This window comes from Hypomesus transpacificus, chromosome 1 (assembly GCF_021917145.1).
Source record: "Hypomesus transpacificus isolate Combined female chromosome 1, fHypTra1, whole genome shotgun sequence".
Taxonomy (NCBI): domain Eukaryota; kingdom Metazoa; phylum Chordata; class Actinopteri; order Osmeriformes; family Osmeridae; genus Hypomesus; species Hypomesus transpacificus.
In genome coordinates, this window is record NC_061060.1 from 9,625,940 (window position 1) to 9,647,551 (window position 21,612).

Consider the following 21,612-nt stretch of genomic DNA (forward strand, 5'->3'; position numbering starts at 1 on the left):
ATTAGACATCGGTCTCTAATAGCACATCACCAGCGCCAGCGGATAGGGCTGTGGGGATCATAAATGAACTAGAGGAGGGGAGGTAGGAGAAGGGAGGAACTAGGAGAATGATGAGAATGATGAGAATGATGAGAATGATGAGAATGATGAGAGGGAAAAGATGAGTGAAGGGATGTTAGAGAAATATGGGGAGTAAGGGAGGAATGAGAAGGAAGAGATGGAGATGAAAAGACAGATGGAGGAAAGGAGAGGGAGAGGAAGACAGGAGGGAGGGGCAGACATCCTCCAATCTGTGTCCTGCCGGAAGGTGTGGACCGGAGGCAGTTAACGGGCAGAGGAAGAGCTGCATCCTCCCCACAAGAGATTCTTTCTGAATCCCCGTATAAGGCTCATGAGTAATGTATGACCAGTCAAAGGCTTCCTTGAATAAGTTGGAAACCCAGGTTGAAAATGTGGCTATAGGGTCTGCTTGGGCTTCACATCACTTACATTTTATAGTGCTTCTTATGATTTAACAAAAACATTTTTGTTTCAGTTTAAAACTATATTTTGTATGTTTTGTTTTGTAAAACAACCTTGACAAAATACCATAAAAGTAAAATGATTGGATAAATGATTGATTGAACTTTGTCACACTATTCCACAATGTCATGCAAATTATATACACTTCTGCATATAGTGAGAACAAACAATGGTTCCCTAGTTTATTCATATGAAACAACCCTTACATAAGATACAGCATTTTTTTTGCCTCCCCCACCAAGGAGAAATAAAACCTACCACACTATATCCTTGTGCTGTGGATTGAGTGGTTAATACAAAAGTTTTATTTGTACAGAACATTTATTATAAACACTTTTATACACAGTAAATATATTAAATGGTTTTGTCATGCATCAAATGTGGCACTGGTTCTAGAATATAAATAACTAATAACTTACTAATCAAGGGATTATTTTCAAACCTTTCATTTTTGTGTCATTTTGTCTTTTCATCTCATTTTAATCTTTATAGTCTTTCAAGAATGCATAAAACCTGTTTAATTTAAGGCTTTATGGTAGAATCAGTGCTTCAGGTTTGTCTGTTTTAGCGTTTTGGCTCCGCCTTGCGGATATGTGCTATATAGAATTTGTGGTTTAAACTCGGTTAGAAGGCTACAAGTCAAGCAAGGCGATTAGGCTAAAAGTAAGTTAAAATCAAAGTGTAGAAGACTCGTGATCAATGTCTAGCGTATGTGCCATATAAAATATGGGACAAAACCAGACATGACATGCAGAGAAAATGCAAGCGGCTACTCGGACACGTAGCATTATCGCCTTATTTCCTGCGCTACTGCCAATGGAATGGAGTGACATTGGTGTGTCACTGTGAATGGTCCGACTGGAAAACGTAACTATGCAGAGGGGCTATCCTTGGCTTGACTTCACACTTACTGTGGTCTGATTTCAATGACAGGTTATTCTTTATTGTATAATTAATTCGACGTTTCTTTTGGATATTCGAGTATTCGAATGAATGGTGTTCCTAGTCTGAGAGTGTCGCAACGCCATGCACAACAGCTAAGGCAAGCAATCAACATTTTACATCTCTGATGTTCTCAGATACAACGAAGAGCTTGTTTCATACTAAATGTGTTTGTCATTTGTAGGAAATATCTGCAAGCTTGTGGTAGTCTTGATCAGAGATACACCGTGCAGAAGCTCTCTGACGGAACAGTAGCTATCCCAGTCCTGCCTTCCTGCCTGCCACAGCTTGACCTGCACAGTCTCCAACACAGAGTGACCTCGGAGAGTCAGTGTGAAATCATCCGCACTCCGGTAATAAAAGAGACAATCAACTGTGGATGTAATGCTTTGATGTTATTGATATCGCTGCCTCTAAAGAAAAACATGTCTTAGATTTTTCCCATCTTTTTACAAATGTGCCAACTATCTTGTTCGTAAGCTTTCAAAGAGGGAGAGGGGAAGGACAAGTGAAAAACTGGTGAAAATCCTGCAGGAACTACTAGATTCTCATGGAGAAGGTTGGACTGAAGATCTCAGAGGGGACCTTGCATGTGGTTTTCAGCGTCATGGAGATTTGGTCCTTTTAGAGGATTTTAGAGATTTTAGAGAACTGTTTCTCTAAGCCAGTATGGAAAAAATAGGTAGCCTAAAATCCTTGAACCCTGTGATACACATCAGCTTTTTAAGGATTTAAAAAAAAATGTATTTCAATCAACATTTATCAGGTCCAGAGTTGTGGCCTGCTGTTGCCCATGGGCTGGGTGCAGAACGTCTGGCACAGATGGGTCGAATCTCCAAGGATGGGTTCAGAACTCCTGTGGGGACCATGCTGTTAGGAGAGGACCACTGGGTCACTCATGTAGACAACAGGATCAGGTCAGTCAAATCCTTCCTAGAATATCCCCAACTGTTCAATATCTGCATATGACGAATGGGGCAGATGTATCACGTCATGTTGTACCTTCCTCTTAGGTATCAGTTTGATGTCACCAAATGCATGTTCTCTTCTGGAAACATCACGAGAAGATAAGGATAGCCTCATTTGATTGCCATGGGGAGATTGTGGTGGATTTATATGCAGGTATATGCAAAAATGATAGGAATGTTTCCTAGAGTACCAGATGGTCTTGGACAGTGACACATTTAGGTTCTGTACTATTGGGTTTGACAGGTTATAAGGACTGTCAGCCTTGTATTTACATATCTGAGGAGTGTATAGCTCAGTGCTTAGTGCATTTGTCTGCAGATCAAGAGGTTGCAAGTTATGATCCCTCCTGTACTGTACATCGCTGTATATCATAGTTTCTGACAAATGGATACATTCTTATATCTGGTGAAACATTTTGAACTTTCCTTACATTGTCTCACCAATTTAATCTAATTTAATCTTTGTCCATATCTGTCAACAATACTTTGTTCCGGAATTCTCCATGCTCTTTTTCTTTTTTTAGTAGCAAACTTGATTGTCATGTTTTTCAGGCTTACTACTAGTTTGCATTGTACAGTTTACTCTTTGAAGTTATGTGGTTTAATGTTTTGTATACACATCTAGATTTTAAAACATAGCTGTGGAACCAAATTAATAAATACTTTAGGTATTTTATGTACAAAAGCTGCTGGAACATATGCATGGTTTATCTAATATAGATTACAATAGTCTTTGTTCTTTTGTTCTTGAACCTCATAGTTACTTAAGTGCTGAAAGAGAGAACCAAACACAATGATTCCTGTCCAAAGACGTGGTATGTCGCTATATAATAAAACCAAGAAACTTGTCTTTGTATTTGAATCAAGTGCACTGGTACTTTTTCAGGTATCGGCTACTTCACTCTTCCTTACTTGGTGCATGCAGGAGCCAGTCATGTTCACAGTTGTGAGTGGAACCCTAATGCAGTGGAAGCTCTGAAGAGAAACCTGCAACTGAATGGGGTGTCCTATCTCTGCACCATTCACCATGGAGATAACCGACAAGTAAACTTTCATCTGTATATCTCAAACCAATTATTTAATGTTTCAAATTATTATTTTTAAAAGTATGGCTCTTTTCAGCTGTCGCTGTGTGATCTTGCTGATCGGGTGAATTTGGGCCTCATACCAAGCTCTCAGGACAGTTGGCCGGTTGCCTGCCGGCTGTTGAGTAGAAAGACTGGCGGGATATTGCACATTCACCACAATGTTACCTCACCACCACACAAAACAGGTTGCGAAAGTTCCTTTATTGCTACGGTCGAGAGAGCAACTAAGACAAGAGACAAAAATGTTTGGCAGGCCTGGGCAGATGACACGGCTATCCAGATATCCACACTACTACAGGACATCACTGTCGAGCCATGGACGACTAGCGTCCAACACATTGAGCATGTCAAGTCATATGCTCCTCACGTCCACCACATAGTACTGGACTTGGAGTGCACTCCAGTTTAGACAGACCGCTTTGGACGTTGACAGCATGTTTGGTTAGCCATATGAAAAAGTCAGACAATAATCTGTGTAACCGGGTTGTAAAAATCTGGATATTGATTTGTGTTGAATACATATCATGCAAGTTATTTTTACATTCCAGGAGCATCCCTGAACTCTACACAGGAAATATAGTTTGAAAATGTTCTGTACATTTGTTCATCCCATTTGAACAGGCAGTTCTAAACACCTTATATGTGTATACCAAGGCCTTAATAAATGTTTTGAAAAACCATAGGGTCTAGTAATAAAATTTTATTACGAAGCAAAAAGTGATTGTGTATTTCATTGTATATAATTGCTATATTAATCTTTGGTGGCGTTACATTGGAATTTACACATTCCTCAATAATGGACCAGCCTACACTTCACGAAAAAATGGGGGTATATCAGCTAGGAAATGCACCTGTCACGGAAAAATGTTAACGGCATAGTTTGCCTCGCCCCTCCACGAGTAAGTTTTCTTCCGGAACTTGGCTGTCTCTAACCAACGCTGAAAGTCAACAGTTTCAGGCTCAGCAAACGGAGCTCTTGGGAAACTGGGAAAACATTCAATCGTCGAGGTTGGTAAATTCTAATTTCTCTATTCAAATACATTTTCATGTGTTTACATTTATTAAGGATGAATCTTTTCTGAAGAAGCGGCATTTTTCAAGTTCTGTCAATCAGGGTAAATCAGAATGTGGTAAAAAAAATTGAGTGTTGATGAACATCATAGTCGTAAAGCGAGTTGCCCTTCCACAGGTGCAATATGTTATCTCTGATTAGTATGTAGTCCACAAGTTGACGTTGCATTATTTGCCGGCGATTGTGTATAGCCAAAGTAACTACACCTCGTTTATTCGCACAGGCTTTGCATTGTAATGGATGACGTGAGATTCTTGTCGAAATTATGTTTCTTATGTCTTGCGATAGTTCGTGCAAATGCACACCGAAGCGTATTTTTTGATAACTAAGACAAGGAAATTGTGATAGCAATTTATAGGTTACATCACTACTGTGTTGTTATATTTTACATGTATTATTTAACTGAATCGAATGGAATTGCATTTTTATTGACCACACAATATGTTAAGAGGTGCCTTGATAATTAAATGCTTGACTCTCTTAGACGTTTCCTTGAAGGAGGTCACCCAATACTCCTCTAAGTTGATGTACAGGTGTGTGCTTTATCAGGCGTGGGTGAAGTGTTTAAACAATGAGGAAAACGTTTTCTGGGTTCTATTGTACAACATTTTTGAGCAATCAACAACTCACCAGTGTCACCTTTTAAGCTCCATACTCTGTTTTATAAATGTCTTAGGAGCTTTATCAGAACCAGTCATGGTCTGACTGGAACATAGCTGATGACAAGCTTGAAGTCAGGATTAAACAAATGGTTTAACCAGTACACTCTGCCAGCCTCTGTGTGTCCTTAGAGGGTGGGAACCCACAGACTGATGAGCTCATGTTGTTTTTGCCTTTCCTGTTCCCATTCCAACTCAAAACCTTTTGCCCTGCTGGAGGTTCCCTCCGGGATTTAAACCACAAGAATCCTGGTCCCTATTAGTCATCACATGGCATTTATACATGCTACTGTCAACACGATTTACCGTACCAGGACTTAGATCATGTTGTTTGTGCTGTTGTATCTACTGACAGCTATACTATCATATTTTGTTTGTATGGGTGAAGACCAGGTTGTCTATTGTCCCCATTGAAGATTACGCTGTCTTTTTGGGAAATGCTCAAATATCGAAGTATCTTTTTCTGTGTTCACTGTAGTTTGCGGGGTCATCTCAGTTGATTGGCGCTACGCTGGGTGCTGCGCTGGATCTATCTCTGTAATTGCCCATCTCCAGCAGGGCAGAGAAAGTTCTCTGACAGGCTGGCAGTAGCCCCGCTGCATGGAGGAGGAGGAAAAGGTCACTCCATCATCAAGAAGTCCCTTTGACAGTCCTGATCCACACTCAATCTGTCTCTTTCCTCCCCTCCCCTCCCTCCCCCCCACCCACCACCAGAAGGGCCTCTATCCGTGTCTGCAGTCTAGCCATACCCAGCTAATGTCTGGTTTCCTCCTATTGTAGCCAGGTGTGTGTCCTAGGGTGACCAGCCCACGGGCCAGGGGGGGTAACCTGGGAGAGAAGGAGCCATGCCCAAGGGTGAAGACATGATCAACCTGTCCTTCCTGACCGAGTCGGAGCGGGACTTGATCCTGGAGGTGCTGAGGAGAGATGAGGAGCTGAGGCAGGCCGAGGATCAACGCGTACGGTGAGAACCTGGGACGCGTCTCGTTAGTCTCCCTCTGCTGTGTCCCTCACTGGCTGTCATGGAAACATTGTGTGTAGCCCGAGATGTCCATTTGTGTATTAACAATTCAGCATCCCGCTACAGTGTTTGTCAAAAATGGGCCTTTGTGAACCCCATCCTTTTTCCAGGAAGTTGAAGGCTGAGCTGCTGGACATCAAAAGGAAGGGAGCCAAGCGCAGCAGTGGGAGGTACAGTGAGCGCAGCTGTGGCCGGTGCCAGGAGCCACTGGCTCGCCTGACAGTCAGCTCCTGCCAGTGTAGGGCCTGTAAGCACCAAGTGTGCCACAACTGCCGAGCTGTGCGTCCCAATGGATCCTGGGTGTGCAGTGTGTGTGCCAAAGAGGCGTAAGAGTCCCCCCTTATCTCCACCACTCCTTCCTCCAGGCACCTCAGTAATCTCACTCTGACAATCTCACTCTATTGACAATAGCTGTATGTGGTCTATGTAGATTTCTAAAGCTATTGGCTGCCTGCTAAAATTGAGAAATAAATAACCGTATTTAGTTCCTTTCATTGCTGTTGCACTACTAATCCCTTTCAGCTTGGATGTATTTCACTGACTGCATTTTTGTACTTTCAAATGTACTTACATTTATCAAATTCTTCAAACCAGTGAAATGAAGAAATGTACGGGGGACTGGTTCTATGACCAGCGAGTGAACCGCTTCTCCTCAACCACCGGACATGATATAGTGAGATCCTCTCTAAAAAACAAGCCTGCGTGTGAGTACAGGAAATGGTTCTGGGTACTTTGACATGTTGACGTTTCCCCTGAAAAACAATCTATTGTAAATAATAGAATGGTGACAGCAGTGCTGTGGAAAAGGCTATAACTTTTACAGTTCATAAGTCAAAAGCTGTTGTGCTGTGTAGGTGTGAAGAAGAGAGAGACGGTGGGAGAGGTGCTGCTGCAGAGCTCTGAGATGAAGCTCAGCAATCCAACCCCAGTCCCCCGGCCCAGGCTGAAGGACTTGGCAGCCAACAGCCAGGGGTGAGCTGAGTCCCCTTCACCAGACACACACACACACACTTCATGAATGTTGTACTGCAAGTAATATTGAATATGCTAATCCTCCCTGCCATCGGCCAGTGTTTCCTCTGTTAGCTCGCTGAACAAGGCATCAGTCAGTTGACGAGGAAGCACAAGATAATATGTGCTTTAATGTCACCATAGGGGACAACCCCAGACGGCTGTTGAGTCTAGAGAGCAGCAGCAGCAGCGCAGTGACACAGAGTCTGCCGAGAAAACCAGTCTGAGCAGTTCTAAAACGGGGACAGAGTCATCACGCGGGACCCCTCTTCTCACCAGGTAGGACACACTTAAAACACAGAATGTGTCACTGCTACATGCTAACAGAGCCAAGCTAAGGGAACCTGCTGATTATGAGTGGTATGTGCCCCATAGGAAGGAGCTGTCCACGGGTCGGTCAAGTACAGCAGGCTCCAGTACAAATGTCTCAGACAGCGTCAGCGACCAAAGCTCTGTCTCGAACACAGACACTGTGAGGGACTGATTCTCTCCTGCCTCCTAGCGAAGACGTACCTTGCAGCGTTCTGCCTGCTCTCAGTGGACTGACTGGTCGTCTTTCTGTCCCCAGGCCCGGATTGGGAAGCGGGCCAGTCCCAGGCCAGGCTGTGCACCCATGGAGGAAGACAGGCTGTTTAAGAAGAGTGTCAGAAGTGGTGCTAAGACCTCCGGTGAGCCTGTCTGGAATGGTCCACTCAAACTGTCCACTCAAACTGTCCACTCAAATGGTCCAAGAGGCTGTTCAGTAATACACTCGAGGCTATTTTCATTTGATCCGATTTTAATACCTGGTGGTGCGTGACTGCGGGCTTTTTCAGAGTTCACGTCGACGGTGGATCTGCGTAAGGACGAACAGGAGGAAGCAAGAGCGCCCTCAATGGGGGACAGGAGCAAGTCTGTGCCGGGCCTCAATGTACAGGTGGGCACCACATACCTGTCTTAAGGAGAGCTCATGTAACCCAGTTTGAATGAGTTCAACCTGTAAACTTTTGAAAGGTCAGGTGTTGTAAAGTTCAGCTCTGTGTCCAACATCCTTTAAAACGGTTGCCTGTTGTGATTCCAGGATGAGGATGAAGATGAGGATATAGATAACTTGGTGAGCATCCATAGACAGACTGTGGCCTCCAGTGTCTCCAATCTCAGAGGCTCCAAGGTAAACACACTACATCTTTCCACATGTATATTTCTAACACGTTTGAGAACAGTCAGCATATCCATGTTCATGCTGAGCTCTAAGTGAACACTTATAATTAGGTAACCATGGTTACACATGCTTGAACTCGAACTTGCCCCTGGGCATGCAAATTCGCAAAGTAGAATTTACATGTGACAGTCCGTGAACTATTATTGTACAATGCATAGACTTGTGTAATTGACTTCCTCTTTTGTTGTTTGTTTGAATTTTCCTAGATGTAGTTTCCTTTTGTGGTTATCTTTCTCAGCAGTACAACTTACTATAATGGATTCTGCAGTTAGTTAGTTAGTTAGGTAGCTAATTTAAGCCTCCTTGCACAAACAGTACTGAAACGCAGAGAGGCATGTCGTTTGTATACTCTGAAAGTGTGTTTGTGTTTCCATAGAGCACACTGGGCAGTCTCATGAGCATCTACAGCGAAGCAGGAGACTATGACAGCGTGGAGGTGAGCGGGGACATCGTGTTCTCACTCAGCTACGATGAACACAGCCAGACCCTCAACATTGTCATCAAGGAGTGCCACTCCCTGGCCTACGGGGACGCCACTCGCCAACGCTCCAACCCGTGAGTGACCCTCCTTGGCTCAGACACCCTGGGGTGAACACATGAGTGGTGAACACATGAGTCAGGCACTCAGGTCATCATACAGAAGGATTGGCAACTGTTTTAACCATGTCACCATCACAGCCCCTGAACAGGACTGTTGAAAATGGTTGTTCTCTGCATGCGTGCCCTTGAGTTATGTTCTGACAATAGATCATATCAGAAGCTTTGGTTACATAACAGCCCTTATCTCAGTTCCTTGAGGTGATTACTGAGGTTTCACAGGAAATTGAAAGTCATCCGTTGTCAGGAAGTGGAGCCCAGTCACTGGTGTGGTGGACTTTAAACATAATGTGGAAACAGATGGAAAACTTTATATCAAGCAGCTTAAATAAAAAAAAGTTAACTCAATGTTTTGGTCTACAGGTATGTGAAATGTTACCTTCTCCCTGACAAGTCTCGCCAGAGCAAGAAGAAGACAAGCATTAAGAGGAACACAGTCAGCCCCACCTACAATGAAACTCTGAAGGTGATGACTATCAAGTTCAAGTTCAAGTTCAAGTCTTTTATTTGTCAGGTGCACAGAGCAACACAAGGTTAGACTGGGCACTGAAATTCTTAAGACAAGACAACGCAAGCACTTGGCATAACATAACATATAAGTACACAGAACAAATTTACATCTATGCTGAGCTTAGATAAGTGAACTTCCTAAATATACAGATAGCAATAAATAAACGACTATACTAACCCTAACACTAAAACTTCCTAAATTACAGATAACAATAAATAGTACGCTATACTAACCCTAATACACAAAAAAAAAAAAAAAAAAACCTGTTACAACCCGAAAAAAAAAACTAATCTAACCTAAATGGAGTACAGTGCAGTAGTGCAAATTTACAGATCAGTGACTTTGTCAATGACCAAACAGGAGCCTGGTGGCGAGGTACAGTAGTGCAATGTTACTGAAAGAGCAACCAGTAGCTGAAAGTGACAGTGTATAAGTGACTAGTGTGCAGTAAAAATGTCCATATCAGTGTCCATTGAGAAGCCTGATGACCCTAGGGTAGAAACTGTTGTCCAGTCTGCGTGTGCGCGACCGGATGCTGCGGTAACGCCTGCCAGAAGGCAACGGGGTAAAGAGACTGAAGGATGGGTGGGAACAGTCTCTTAGAATCCTGCTGGCTTTCCTAAGGCAACGTGTGTGGTAGGTGTCCTGTAGGGCTGGGAGCTTCCTGCCGATGATGAACTCAGCAGAACGGACCACACTTCGTAGGGCCTTGCGGTCCCGGTCTGTGCAGCTCCCATACCACACTGTGATACAACCAGTCAGAATGCTTTCTATAGTGCATCTGTAAAAGTTAGTAAGGATGACTGAGTCCATACCAAACTTCTTCAGTCTCCTCAGGAAGAAGAGGCGCTTACGGGCCGTTTTGACCACCTTGTCCGTGTGAACAGACCAGGTGAGGTCATTGCTGATGTTCACCCCGAGGAACTTGAAGCAGCTGACCTTCTCCACTTCCGATCCATTGATGAATAGGGGTGCATGCTCCTCCTCCTGCCGCCTCCTAAAGTCCACAATCATCTCCTTGGTCTTGCTGATGTTAAGAGAGAGGTTGTTGTCCTGACACCATGATGTCAGGGTGTCAACCTCCTCTCTGTAGGCTGACTCGTCACTGTCAGAGATGAGGCCCACGATGGTTGTGTCGTCAGCAAACTTAACGAGGAGGTTGGAGCTGTGCGTAGCCGCACAGTCGTGGGTGAACAAGGAGAACAGGAGAGGGCTGAGCACACAGCCCTGGGGGGTGCCTGTGTTGGTGATCAGTACAGATGAAGTGCGGTCACCGATTCTCACCACCTGTGGCCTCCCCGTCAGGAAGTGGAAGATCCACTTGCAGAGGGAGGTGCTTAGTCCCAGGTCCACAAGCTTGGAGACCAGTCTGGAGGGGATGATGGTGTTGAATGCAGAGCTGTAGTCAATGAACAGCATCCTCACATATGTATTCCCCTTGTCCAGGTGGGAGAGAGCGGTGTGCATGGTCAGAGCGATGGCATCGTCATCGCTCTGATGACGATGTGGCATCATTGTGGTATAAGATATGGATCGTAACAATCCTAGGATTTATGCTAAATGACCCATCTCTGAACTCTAGACCTGTCCCTGTACTTACTGAAAGTCGCTCTGGATAAGAGCGTCTGCTAAATGACTACATGTAAATGTATTGCTTAGTGGCAGTCAGAGAACCACACACTGTCACAACTTCAGCCTAGAAGCTTAGTGTTGACATAGATAAGAGTGCAGGGGTAAACGGCAAACAAATATTGATTTGGTTTCTGCCCTTTTTTTAATCCACTGGGTGTAGCTAACTTGTATACACAAGGTGGAACTTACACAAATCATTACATTGGAAACTAATTTGTTCTGCAAGCAAGCCTGGAAAATGTGACATGGCCCTGAACTTGTCACTTTACACACTGTCACTTTTAGCTACTGGTTGCACTGTCAGAAATATTGCACTATTGTACCTCACTTGTCTTAGGTTAGCATAGGTTTATAAGGTTAGTATAATAGGTTATTGTGTGTATTATGTGTATTTAGAGGTTTAGTGTACTGTATTGAATATTGTATATTATTTGTATATGAGGTTTACTATATTTTAGCTTATCATAGATGTAATCCATGTTCTGTGTACTTATGTTATGTTATGCCAAGTGGCTTTGCGTTGTCTTGTCCTAAGAATTTCAGTGCCCAGTCTGGCCCTGTGTTGTTCTGTGGATCTGACAACAAAAGACTTGAACTGAACCTGAAGACTGAAGACTAATCAGACTTCAGACTTATGCTCTTTTGCTCCTCACTGTCATTTCCTCCCCCCCTCCCCCTCTTTCAGTACTCCATCAGTCGCTCCCAGCTGGCCTTCCGCTCCCTCCTGCTCTCCGTGTGGCACCATGGCCGCATCAGTCGCAACGCCTTCCTGGGAGAAGTGGAGGTACCACTGGACAGCAGGGACCTCGACGCCACACAGGAGGAGTGTGTGCTACTGATGGGCAAAGTAAGCCATGGACTCAGAGCTATGCATGAGAATAACGCAGTGTTTACACAATAGTCTGCTGGAGTTTTACATCAGCTTCTCTCCTCTCTCTAAGGCGTCCTCTTCAGGGCAGTCCTCGGCCTTCGCCCAGTACAAAGGGGAACTGGTGGTCTCTCTGAAGTATGTCTCAGCCAAAAACCCAGCCATCGACAAGACCAAAGGTAAGATATTATTTTGAGGTTGGGAGCTGAGCTTGTGTCTGCTCTGCTGCGTGAGACTGTGGGAGAGGTTCTCTGTCTGACATCTGTGTGTTTCTGCCTCCCTAAGGCAAGAAGGCGAAGACAGAGGAAGGAGGGGAGTTACACATCCTTATCAAAGAGGCAAAAAACCTGACGGCTATGAAAGCAGGGGACACGTCAGATTCCTTTGTAAAGGGGTTAGCGGAACCTTGTTCACTTCATTACTCAGATTCACCTTCAAAACAACTTCCCGATAATCATTCACTTTTGGATGTTTCATAATTTGTTACTTGTCATGTTTCTGGTAACTCAGGTACTTGTTGCCAGCAAAAGCCAAGTCCAGTAAGAAGAAGACTCCGGTGGTGAAGAAGACTCTGAACCCTCACTATGACCACACATTTGTGTACAAGGAGATGTCTCTGGAGCAGCTGAGGACCATGAGCTTGGAACTGACCGTGTGGGACAAGGAGGCCATGGGCTCGAATGACTTCCTGGGGGGAGTTCGCCTCAGCACAGGCACAGGTAGGGCACAGACGAGACCACCAGCGGATTGGATGAGAAGGAGGACACATCATCCCACACATCAGCAGTATGCGCATGTTAAATACATCGTTGACAATTAAGCTGCTATGAGGCGATTGAATTGCAGCTAAATTCACACACAAAGCTACAGTGCCCTCCAAAAGTATTGGAACAGTGAGGCGAATTCCTTTATTTTTGCTGTAGACTGAAAACATTTGGGCTTGACATCAAATAATGAACGTGAGACCAGAGATCAACGTTTCAGCTTTTATTTCCAGGTATTTACATCAGGATCTGATGCACAACTAAGAAAATATCACATTTTGTTTGAATCCACCCATTTGTCATGTGAGCAAAAGTATTGGAACAGATATACTTAAAACATATTTAAGTGAATAAGACTTAATATTTAGTTGCAAATCCTTTGCTTTCAATAACTGCAGCAAGTCTGTGACCCATTGATGTCACCAAACTTTTGCATTCTTCCTTTTTGATGCTTTCCCAGGCTTTCACTGCAGCCTCTTTCAGTTGTTGTTTGTTTTGTGGGGTTCCTCCCTTCAGTCTCCTCTTAAGCAGGTAAAATGCATGCTCTATAGGGTTTAAGTCTGGAGATTGACTTGGCCAGTCTAATACCTTCCATTTCTTGCCCCTGATGAACTCCTTTGTTGTTTTGGCAGTGTGTTTTGGGTCGTTATCTTGCTGCATGATGAAGGCTCTGCCAATCAGTTTGGTTGCATCTTTCCTTAAATTGGCAAACAAAATGTTTCTGTAGACTTCCGAGTTCATTTTGCTGCTGCCATCATGTGTTACATCCTCAATGAAGATTAATGAGCCCGTCCTAGAAGAAGCCATGCAAGCCCAAGCCATGACATTACCTCCACCGTGTTTCACAGATGAGCTTGTGTGTTTGGGATCATGAGCAGTTCCTTTCTTTCTCCAAACTTTAGCCTTTCCATCACTTTGGTAAAAGTTAATCTTTGTCTCATCAGTCCATAAAACTTTGTCCCAGAATTTTTGAGGTTCATCTCTGTACTTTTTGGCAAATTCCAGCCTGGCCTTCCTATTCTTCTTGCTAATGAGTGGTTTGCATCTTCTGGTGTAGCCCTTGTACTTTTGTTCATGAAGTTTTCTGCGAACAGTAGATAGTGATACCTTCACTCCTGCCATCTGGAGGTTGTTGCTGATCTCACTTACAGTTGTTTTAGGGTCTTTCTTTACAGCTCTCACAATGTTTCTGTCATCAACTGCTGATGTTTTCCTTGGTCTACCTGTTCGACGTCTGTTACTTAATACACCAGTAGTTTTCTTCTTCTTCAGGACATTCCAAATGGTTGTACTGGATATGGCCAATGTTTCTGCAATGGCTCTGATTGATTTTCCATCTTCTCTAAGACTCACAATTGCTTGTTTTTCACCCAAAGACAGCGCTCCGGTTTTCATGTTGTTTTCACCTCTGAATACAGTCTGCATAGACAAAACCTATCTTACCCAATCTGAACCTGAGTGTAGACATTCAGTGGTATTTATTGATTGAATAATGTATGTAATAGGACACACCTGGGCAACAAAACACACCTGTCAGTCATATGTTCCAATACTTTTGCTCACGTGACAAATGGGTGGGTTCGAACAAAAAGGTGATATTTTCTAATTTGTGCATCAGATCCTGATGTAAATACCTGGAAATAAAAGCTGAAACGTTGATCTCTGGTTTCACATTCATCGTTTGATGTCAAGCCCAAATGTTTTCAGTCTACAGCAAAAATAAAGGAATTGGCCTCACTGTTCCAATACTTTTGGAGGGCACTGTACATACTTTAGTATTTGCTTACTTGCTTAGTGCTTGAGAAGTTTGATTGTAGTGTGCATCAATGCAGACCTTAACAGTATGCTGTGTGTGCTACATCTTCTCAGGCACAATGAAAGTGGGAAAGGAGGATGTGGAAATGGACTCAGCTGGGGAGGAAGTGAGTCTGTGGGAGAAGATGATGCAGTACCCTGACTCATGGGCAGAGGGTACTCTTCCATTGCGCTCCTCTATGGGCAAGAACTAGGGCAAGTAAGGACAGTGCCTGGACACGGATGAAAAGCCACAATGATTTATCAGGTTTCACAATGATCATGACTATCTGTTGATCCTGTTTTATTGTACCCACAAACACCACACCCATGGCCTTCTTGAAGGTTTAGATTTTTATCTTTAATCTTGTCGTTATGATTTTTTACTTGTTGAAAGGCATTTTAAATCAAATGTAGCACTTACAGAATAGTTCACAATTGTTCATAGTGCACGTTTTGTACACTGAAAGCACTACTCATTATAAACAGTGGTTTTAAAGGGGGTGCTTTTCTCTTGCACTAGTTATCCAGTTATCCAGGTTTGTAAAACAGATAATCTAGCTAGCATCCTTACTAATGATTTATGGAGACATCAAGCTTGTAGTGAATATACATATGTATATATTGTTGTTGCACAAAATTACATGTATTCTTATACACAATGCTCTTCATTTGTAGACAGCAAGGTAAATATGTCTTTCAAATATTTTAATTATTTTAACATTTTAAGTTTATTTTGAATCATGCCTGTATAAAATAGTTTATTCACATAATAAATATATGAACTGACTAAACCTGTAATCATTCATGTTTGTTAGTGAAAATGTTAGAAGGTATAAAAAGGTAAAAATCCTAATAATACTTTGAGACAGACTCAAACAATGACTACCTCCAAAAAACATTTATTGTGTTCCAAGTTCCTCCTCTTGTCCTGCAGTAGACTAATTTAAAGTCTGCTTATGTTAAATCTCTACAGCACAGAAAATTTCCTCAAGGACCGAGGGGTGACAGTACTCTCCAGCATCCACCAGGGGGTGCACTGTTGATCTAGTCACAGTGGTCCCTGTACAGTTCTAGCCTGTTTCGCTCCTCCTCGTCCAGCAGGTAGTCATCAATGTGTGAGAAGAGCTCGTCTGAGGTGGTGGTGGTGATGAATCTCTCTCGGTCCACACTCTGCTTATCCAGCAGCACCATGTTGAAGTAGGATCTGGAGATTCTCAGGGCCAGCCTACACCACAACACATTGCCTTTCACATCCTTTGACATCAAGAGATTAAGGATGAAGTTGATGGTGATCTAAGCCAAGACGTCCTACCTCAGGCCCTGGATGACCTCAGGGCCCAGCCGACGGTCCTTGATGCGACCCCTCTCTCTCGGAGGCGAACCCACCAGCTCGATCACCGTCACATGCCTCAGCTCCAGGCCACAGCTCGCTTTCTAAACACAGCAAACATACACTGCTCTGGTCAGGTAGTGTAGTCAGAGGTTTCCCCTTCTTCCCCCGCCCATCGACTTGATTTCCCTCTCTCTGCCTCTCTGTGTTGATCCTTCTCTCACCTGTATCATTAGGTTCTGGAGCTTGTAGTCCTGATCAGCAATGTTGGGCGCCGACACAATCAGGAGCCTCCTTTTCTCATAGAACTGTTCCAGGAGGGCAGAGGCTGACCTCACATCAGCTTTAAACTCCATAGCTACACACACACAACCACAATTAGTATGTATTAGTACATTAGTATGTTGAAGACGTTAAGATATGTCCTCAGTACTGACCAATACACTCAGCAGGTTCGTGGGTCCAGCTGTGGTCAAACTGGCAGACACGGGAGGAGGCTCCCCTTCTCTCGTAGCCCCCGTCACAGTGACACACACACTCCGCTCCGTAGTTATTCCCATCGGAGGAGCAGGTGACGTAGCCATGCAGAGGAGGTTTGAGGACTGGACACCTCCTCACTGGGGAGAAATTCCGGAGATATATCGACTGTAACCTATGAATGTTCTTATTCATTCGAGCATGACCTTACTGGGAAGGATATTTGACTGTTGGCCTATGAATACATAAACGTTTGTCTTATGCGTTTGTTGCAGTTCATGATACCTACCAGTGTGTGTCACTTTGTTTGTGAAGTTTCCATGGTATGGTAAAACAAAACGAATATGTCATGCCAATCTCTGATATTGACCACTGTGCCTTACCCTCAACACGCACAATAAACCTGCAGGTAGCCCTGTTCCTGGCTTGGTCATAGACTTTGTACTGGACAAGGTTTGTCCCCTCTTTGAAGCCTGTTTCAGGCAATTCACTCACCAGTATCACACTGCAATCAAAGATAGAAAAGGTGTCACATGAAATGTAAAAAAGAGAGAAAAATGTCTGGTGGAACAGTGACATACTTTAGTGTTTTATCAGCAGTGTCCGTGGCAACAGGGGTTTCCCAGGAGACAGTGGCAGTTAGTTTCCCAGGCTCTGCAACCTTAACTCTGGACATAGGACACCTGATTTTTGGAGGGTCCTGATCTGAAACAACACCAGGTTTGTAAATAAATCCACATCATTTTGCTTTTAAGACTGCTAAATATAAGTTATACGTTAAGTAGTAACTAAGGACAACAGCAACAATAGAGTTAACAGTACTGATAACATTATGTTTGTTTGGGTCAGTTTAACTCATTCCTGTTTCAAAGAGAGGCCTTATAGGAAGATTTGAAAATAGGCAGAGGAAACATGACACAAGAAAAAATGTGCATCCTGTCTGGTGGGGGACAGGAAGGGGTGGGCCTTTGGGTAGCTCTCCTTTTGTACAGAATTAGGTTATGCTTGTTTTAGTTTGCATTCAAAGAACAAGTGAACCACAGGACCTGTACCTGCACAGATGGGCTCATAGCCGCCCCATGACCCCCCCTCCAGGCAGGTGCGAGAGTGTTCCCCCTCCATCCTGTAGCCTGGGTCACAGGTGAAGTCACAGCGGGAGTCCACCACAAAGCCCTGGGTGCAGGTGTACGAGCCATGCAAGATAAGAGGCAACACACGGCAACGCACCCCTGTGGAACCAGCACACCAAACACATAGCAAGTTGGCACACTAGACGACTCATAAAGTCTGCCATTATAAGGTTTTGTAAGAAAAAAACAACACACAGCATATGTTTAAGCAGAAAGCATGGATTATTACAGACAACAGTGAACTGATTCCATGAGCTATCACTGTCAGTCTTCTGTGTGCGTTGAACAAGCACGTACTGCGGCAGTGCGTGGTGCCCGACCAGCGGCGGTTGGCCATGCACTTCATGGACGTTCTGCCCAGCAGTCTGTAACCACGGTCGCAGGTCATCAAGCAGCGCGTTCCCAGCGTGCTATGGTAGTTCCCTCCTCGGGGGGAGAAACACGTCACCTCCCCATTGGCCAGGCTCAAAGAGTGACACCAATGTGGAGCTGTGTCAAGAGAACCCTGTGAGAACTCAACAGTACTCTACACAGTGATCAGAGCACAATCAAGTCCCAAGTACATTCTAGAAATATTTATGTCAACCCAACAATGATCCACACGTTGTGGTTTAGGTGTTTTCTGGTTGGTTTAGTGCATTTGTGTCCCTCACTTACTTCTGTAGTCTAGGCGGGGAGTGTAATCTTCCTCGGGCATCACCTCATTGTAGCTGCTGTGCACTGTGGTTGGAGAGCCTGAAACCAGCAATCTATTATTAGCTCTAATCAGTAATTTACAAGCAAGTCTCATAAAACAGAGCCTATTGGGAACATGAATTTGTTGTAAATGTGCACACTGATGATAAGTTACATCCTTGTTCTGTTTTCCCTGCAGTAAATGCTAATTGAGTTGATGTTCAGGAAAATGTTAGTTAATACACCAACCAGGCTTCCATGGCTTAATATAGGCCAAGGAGAGAAGGTACTTCAGCATTTATTTTTACACAGCCTGATGTGAAGTCCCTCTGTGAACCAGCTCAATGATATTTTAAACATGTGGATTTCCAATAAGGGAAAGAGAAGCCCTCCAGAGAATATTGAAAAGCAGTCCGAAGTCTTTAACCAAAGACAGACATCTAGTGTCTTTGTATACTTAACATAATTACTTAATTACTTAATTAATCTATTAGAAATTATTTTTATATTAGAGAATATTTCTGAGGTCTAGTCTTAGATGAGGAAAGATGTTTGTCTTTTAACCAAGAAGCAGAATCTTTACTTTCAACCCACCCCTTCTTTCCCAGCTTTTGTGGTTTGATCCATTTCACGAACATGATCCCTTCTGGAACACTCATGTTTACATAGAAGAGTGGGGAACTATAATTTTCCTTCTTCTATGGCCTGTCCTTGTAAACAGAGAGTGGTCCGATAACAGAAAAATAAGCCTTACTCACTGGCTAAAGTGTAATCTTTAGCTAGTCATCGTCTGCTAAATGCGTAAATGTATTTATAATAAAAAAATAGTTGACTTTATGTATTTTAGAACAACTATACTACACTATGACAAAATCCCATGTTTATAATGGCAATGTGAGTACTTTCCACCAGCACCTTAACCTCCACTGGAAAATCCTGCAGTGATCCAGACTACATTTCATCCATTCCCCAGCCCCCGAGAAGACTCATGTTCTTTCAAGCATAAACACCTAACCTGAATGAAAGCCTCCAGACTCCCTCATGTACACAAATCCAAGTGGAGTTTAACAGCATGAACTAACTCTTTGGCTTCTGAGACAGCACATATTCTGAGACAGCACACATTTGAAGATGAAGGTCACCAATTGCAGTTGCTGACTTTCCCTGCATTCCTGTATTAGTGGTCTGACATCTATTTTCCGTGACACTGATGATGGGCTTGTGAGTGGTGGTGCTGAGCTGGTTGTGGTGGGGAGCTTGTAAAATACCCAGACTCTGACATGAATCTGGGGCACACATCCCACAGCTCTCAGGGCAGCCTGGCCTCATAGCTTACTTTACCAGGAACTCATGCAGCGGTCTCTACTAGGAGAACATCCAAGAAGGAGGTATGAGTCACCTTGGGGAGAGTGTGTTCCACTATTCATGGTAGACCCGCTGTGAGCTGTGTGGACAGATTGTCCTTGTAGACACTGTTTTAATTAGTTACAGATGAGCAATTTGTATTTCTCTATTTGTGCTGATGAGGAAAGAAACAAATAAACAAATGCACTACTTTTCCAACATGATCAGCCAGGCATCCCAAGATTGTAAAATACATGCAAAGTATTAATTTAGCAGACACTTTTACCCAAAGCAACCTCCGGTAAGGATTTAACCCAGTAACCTCAAGTGCTCTACCACTGAGCTATGCCTATCCCCAAGAAATGAGGAAATGCTGCTGGGACCTTGCCTTCTTTAGACAACTAGATAGCCAATTTAGGGGTTTGCCTTATTATGGATGTGTAGGTTGGGTGGATCTCTGGTGACTCAAATGACTGTCCACTTAAGGTCCTGCCACAGCTGGTCCTTGGACACTCAGTAATTAGCTGGTGATTAGAGCTGCATTGTAATTACACTGATCTGGGAGGGAGTTCCTGTACCACATCGGAGAAGCAGCTGACTACACAGCAGTTCACAGTGAGAGCTCACATTTTACAGGAGAGCCAAAAAATAATAATTGCCCACCATCCCACTTTTACTGTTTTGCCTTTCAGTTTTATTTTAAGCACGTTGTCATTTCAGTTGTGTGTTTTTGTCACTGAAATGATTTCACGAGAGCTTTCATTTGATATAGGCTGTCACTGAATTACTACTTCCAAGGTTTCTACCATTTTCAGAGTGTTTCCCTTTAGGCTGGTTTAAGTGCAGTTCTATGTGAAGCCCTCTGTGATATTGCTTGTAAAAAGGGCTATACAAATCCAATTAATCAGTTTTGCCCAACATGGCACTTATGCCCCTGTGGCTCCAAGCCCTTAATGGCATTTATACGCCAACAGGACCTAAATAGATGGAAGTAATTAGCAAATGTGTAAGAAAAAATTATTATCAGTTGGTTAATATAAATGAAATACAATTTGAATCACTCTTCACACAGTTTTTATACTGTAATTAAATCACATTTGAGGTTAATATTAGTTACAAGTGTTATCATGTTAAGTGAGTTATGGAGTTATGGATGGCCCTGCATGGTCCTCTTTGTTCTGGCCTTAGGAATAAGTGGTAAAGGATGAGTCAACCCTCCATCAGCCATATCACAGACCCCAGCACATCTGCACCTAATATATATCATATTGCTGCGGTGATGAAGGTATTTCCCCATGGAATGTAATGCAGATCATAGAAATGAATGTGGTCGTGAATGCATGACTAACCCGGCCCAGAAAAAAAATAGTTTTTATCAATAAAAACTGAACAAATATACAGTAGGTCACGAAATAAGATACATATTCTACTTGGAAGCACAATGAAGAGAATGTGCCTGCTATATCTGCTTGGCCAATCATATGTACGCAGACTGAGCGTCGTCAAGTCTGTAAACGTAGCCTGCACTCTAACCTAAAAGCCGAAAGAATAAAACAAGCGATAGTAATTTTACTGTACCTTCATCGTTAAGTCCCAATAAATCGCTTACTAAATAAATATACAATAGGAGTATAGGCCTATGTCTGTGTGACATTCCGACACTTTTGTAGTAGGCTAAAAGTTCTAGTTGAGGAAAATTAGCCTATTTCAGATAAGCTAAACTATCTATCCATCGACGGCTAGTTCATACACAGAGTTCAAGATGTAGTTATTTTTGTCTACAGAAGAATGTACTTTCTCTAATATTAACAAAACAATTCCGAGTCCCGAAAGTCCACCAAATCAAATTGGCTCTGCAGTCCCGCAGTTCGCAAGAGATCCTCACCTATTTTGCGTGATTCGAATACGTAGGCCTACCGCTGGGGGACACTATTAGACCTTTGACTGTGTCTCAGTCGACAAGATTTACAATGAAAATCAATGTTGTAAAATGTAGCCTATTT

The 21,612-nt window shown here is 43.3% G+C and overlaps 3 protein-coding genes across 6 annotated transcripts; 2 read left to right on the forward strand and 1 right to left on the reverse strand.

The window, feature by feature from the left end:
• Positions 1 to 1,126: 1,126 nt before the first annotated feature.
• Positions 1,127 to 4,224, forward strand: trmt12 (tRNA methyltransferase 12 homolog). The gene is given in 8 exon segments (XM_047020053.1): positions 1,127 to 1,564; positions 1,649 to 1,817; positions 1,945 to 2,023; positions 2,231 to 2,381; positions 2,478 to 2,521; positions 2,524 to 2,586; positions 3,319 to 3,476; positions 3,555 to 4,224. Coding segments are annotated over 8 exon segments (1,092 nt in total). The 5' UTR covers positions 1,127 to 1,511; the 3' UTR covers positions 3,930 to 4,224.
• Positions 4,225 to 4,420: 196 nt separating this feature from the next.
• sytl4 (synaptotagmin-like 4) lies at positions 4,421 to 15,439 on the forward strand. 4 transcript variants are annotated; one of them, XM_047020677.1, is made up of 18 exons: positions 4,428 to 4,528; positions 5,730 to 5,869; positions 6,032 to 6,215; positions 6,383 to 6,598; positions 6,867 to 6,976; positions 7,127 to 7,244; positions 7,428 to 7,562; positions 7,659 to 7,755; positions 7,852 to 7,951; positions 8,099 to 8,199; positions 8,344 to 8,433; positions 8,861 to 9,039; positions 9,445 to 9,547; positions 11,910 to 12,071; positions 12,166 to 12,271; positions 12,378 to 12,486; positions 12,603 to 12,811; positions 14,726 to 15,439. In XM_047020677.1, exons 3-18 carry the CDS (start codon positions 6,097 to 6,099, stop codon positions 14,863 to 14,865), a joined length of 2,094 nt encoding a protein of 697 aa, XP_046876633.1. In that variant the 5' UTR covers positions 4,428 to 4,528; positions 5,730 to 5,869; positions 6,032 to 6,096; the 3' UTR covers positions 14,866 to 15,439. The 4 variants fall into 4 exon arrangements, with proteins under 4 accessions (XP_046876625.1, XP_046876647.1, XP_046876640.1 ...); XM_047020669.1 differs by lacking the exon at positions 5,730 to 5,869 and having other exon boundaries at positions 4,421 to 4,528; XM_047020691.1 differs by lacking the exon at positions 5,730 to 5,869 and having other exon boundaries at positions 4,421 to 4,528; positions 6,383 to 6,442.
• srpx2 (sushi-repeat containing protein X-linked 2) lies at positions 15,105 to 21,516 on the reverse strand. The gene is made up of 10 exons (XM_047020706.1): positions 21,188 to 21,516; positions 18,248 to 18,325; positions 17,888 to 18,079; positions 17,513 to 17,689; positions 17,042 to 17,165; positions 16,844 to 16,965; positions 16,421 to 16,600; positions 16,208 to 16,341; positions 15,966 to 16,087; positions 15,105 to 15,878 (listed from the first exon to the last, which is right to left on the reverse strand). The coding sequence occupies exons 1-10, from the start codon at positions 21,261 to 21,263 to the stop codon at positions 15,698 to 15,700; spliced, it is 1,386 nt and encodes a 461-aa protein (XP_046876662.1). The 5' UTR covers positions 21,264 to 21,516; the 3' UTR covers positions 15,105 to 15,697.
• Between the last annotated feature and the right edge of the window lie 96 nt (positions 21,517 to 21,612).

Coding starts and splice junctions, on each gene's coding strand:
- sytl4 (XM_047020669.1), top strand. CDS start 6,097: ATGCCCAAGGGTGAAGACATGATCAACCTGTCCTTCCTGACCGAGTCG. Junction 9,548..11,909: donor CCTACAATGAAACTCTGAAG/GTGATGACTATC, acceptor CCCCTCTTTCAG/TACTCCATCAGTCGCTCCCA. Junction 12,487..12,602: donor TCAGATTCCTTTGTAAAGGG/GTTAGCGGAACC, acceptor CTGGTAACTCAG/GTACTTGTTGCCAGCAAAAG.
- srpx2 (XM_047020706.1), bottom strand. CDS start 21,263: ATGTCACACAGACATAGGCCTATACTCCTATTGTATATTTATTTAGTA. Junction 17,690..17,887: donor GGGCACCACGCACTGCCGCA/GTACGTGCTTGT, acceptor CTGGTTCCACAG/GGGTGCGTTGCCGTGTGTTG. Junction 16,966..17,041: donor ACTGCTGATAAAACACTAAA/GTATGTCACTGT, acceptor CTTTGATTGCAG/TGTGATACTGGTGAGTGAAT.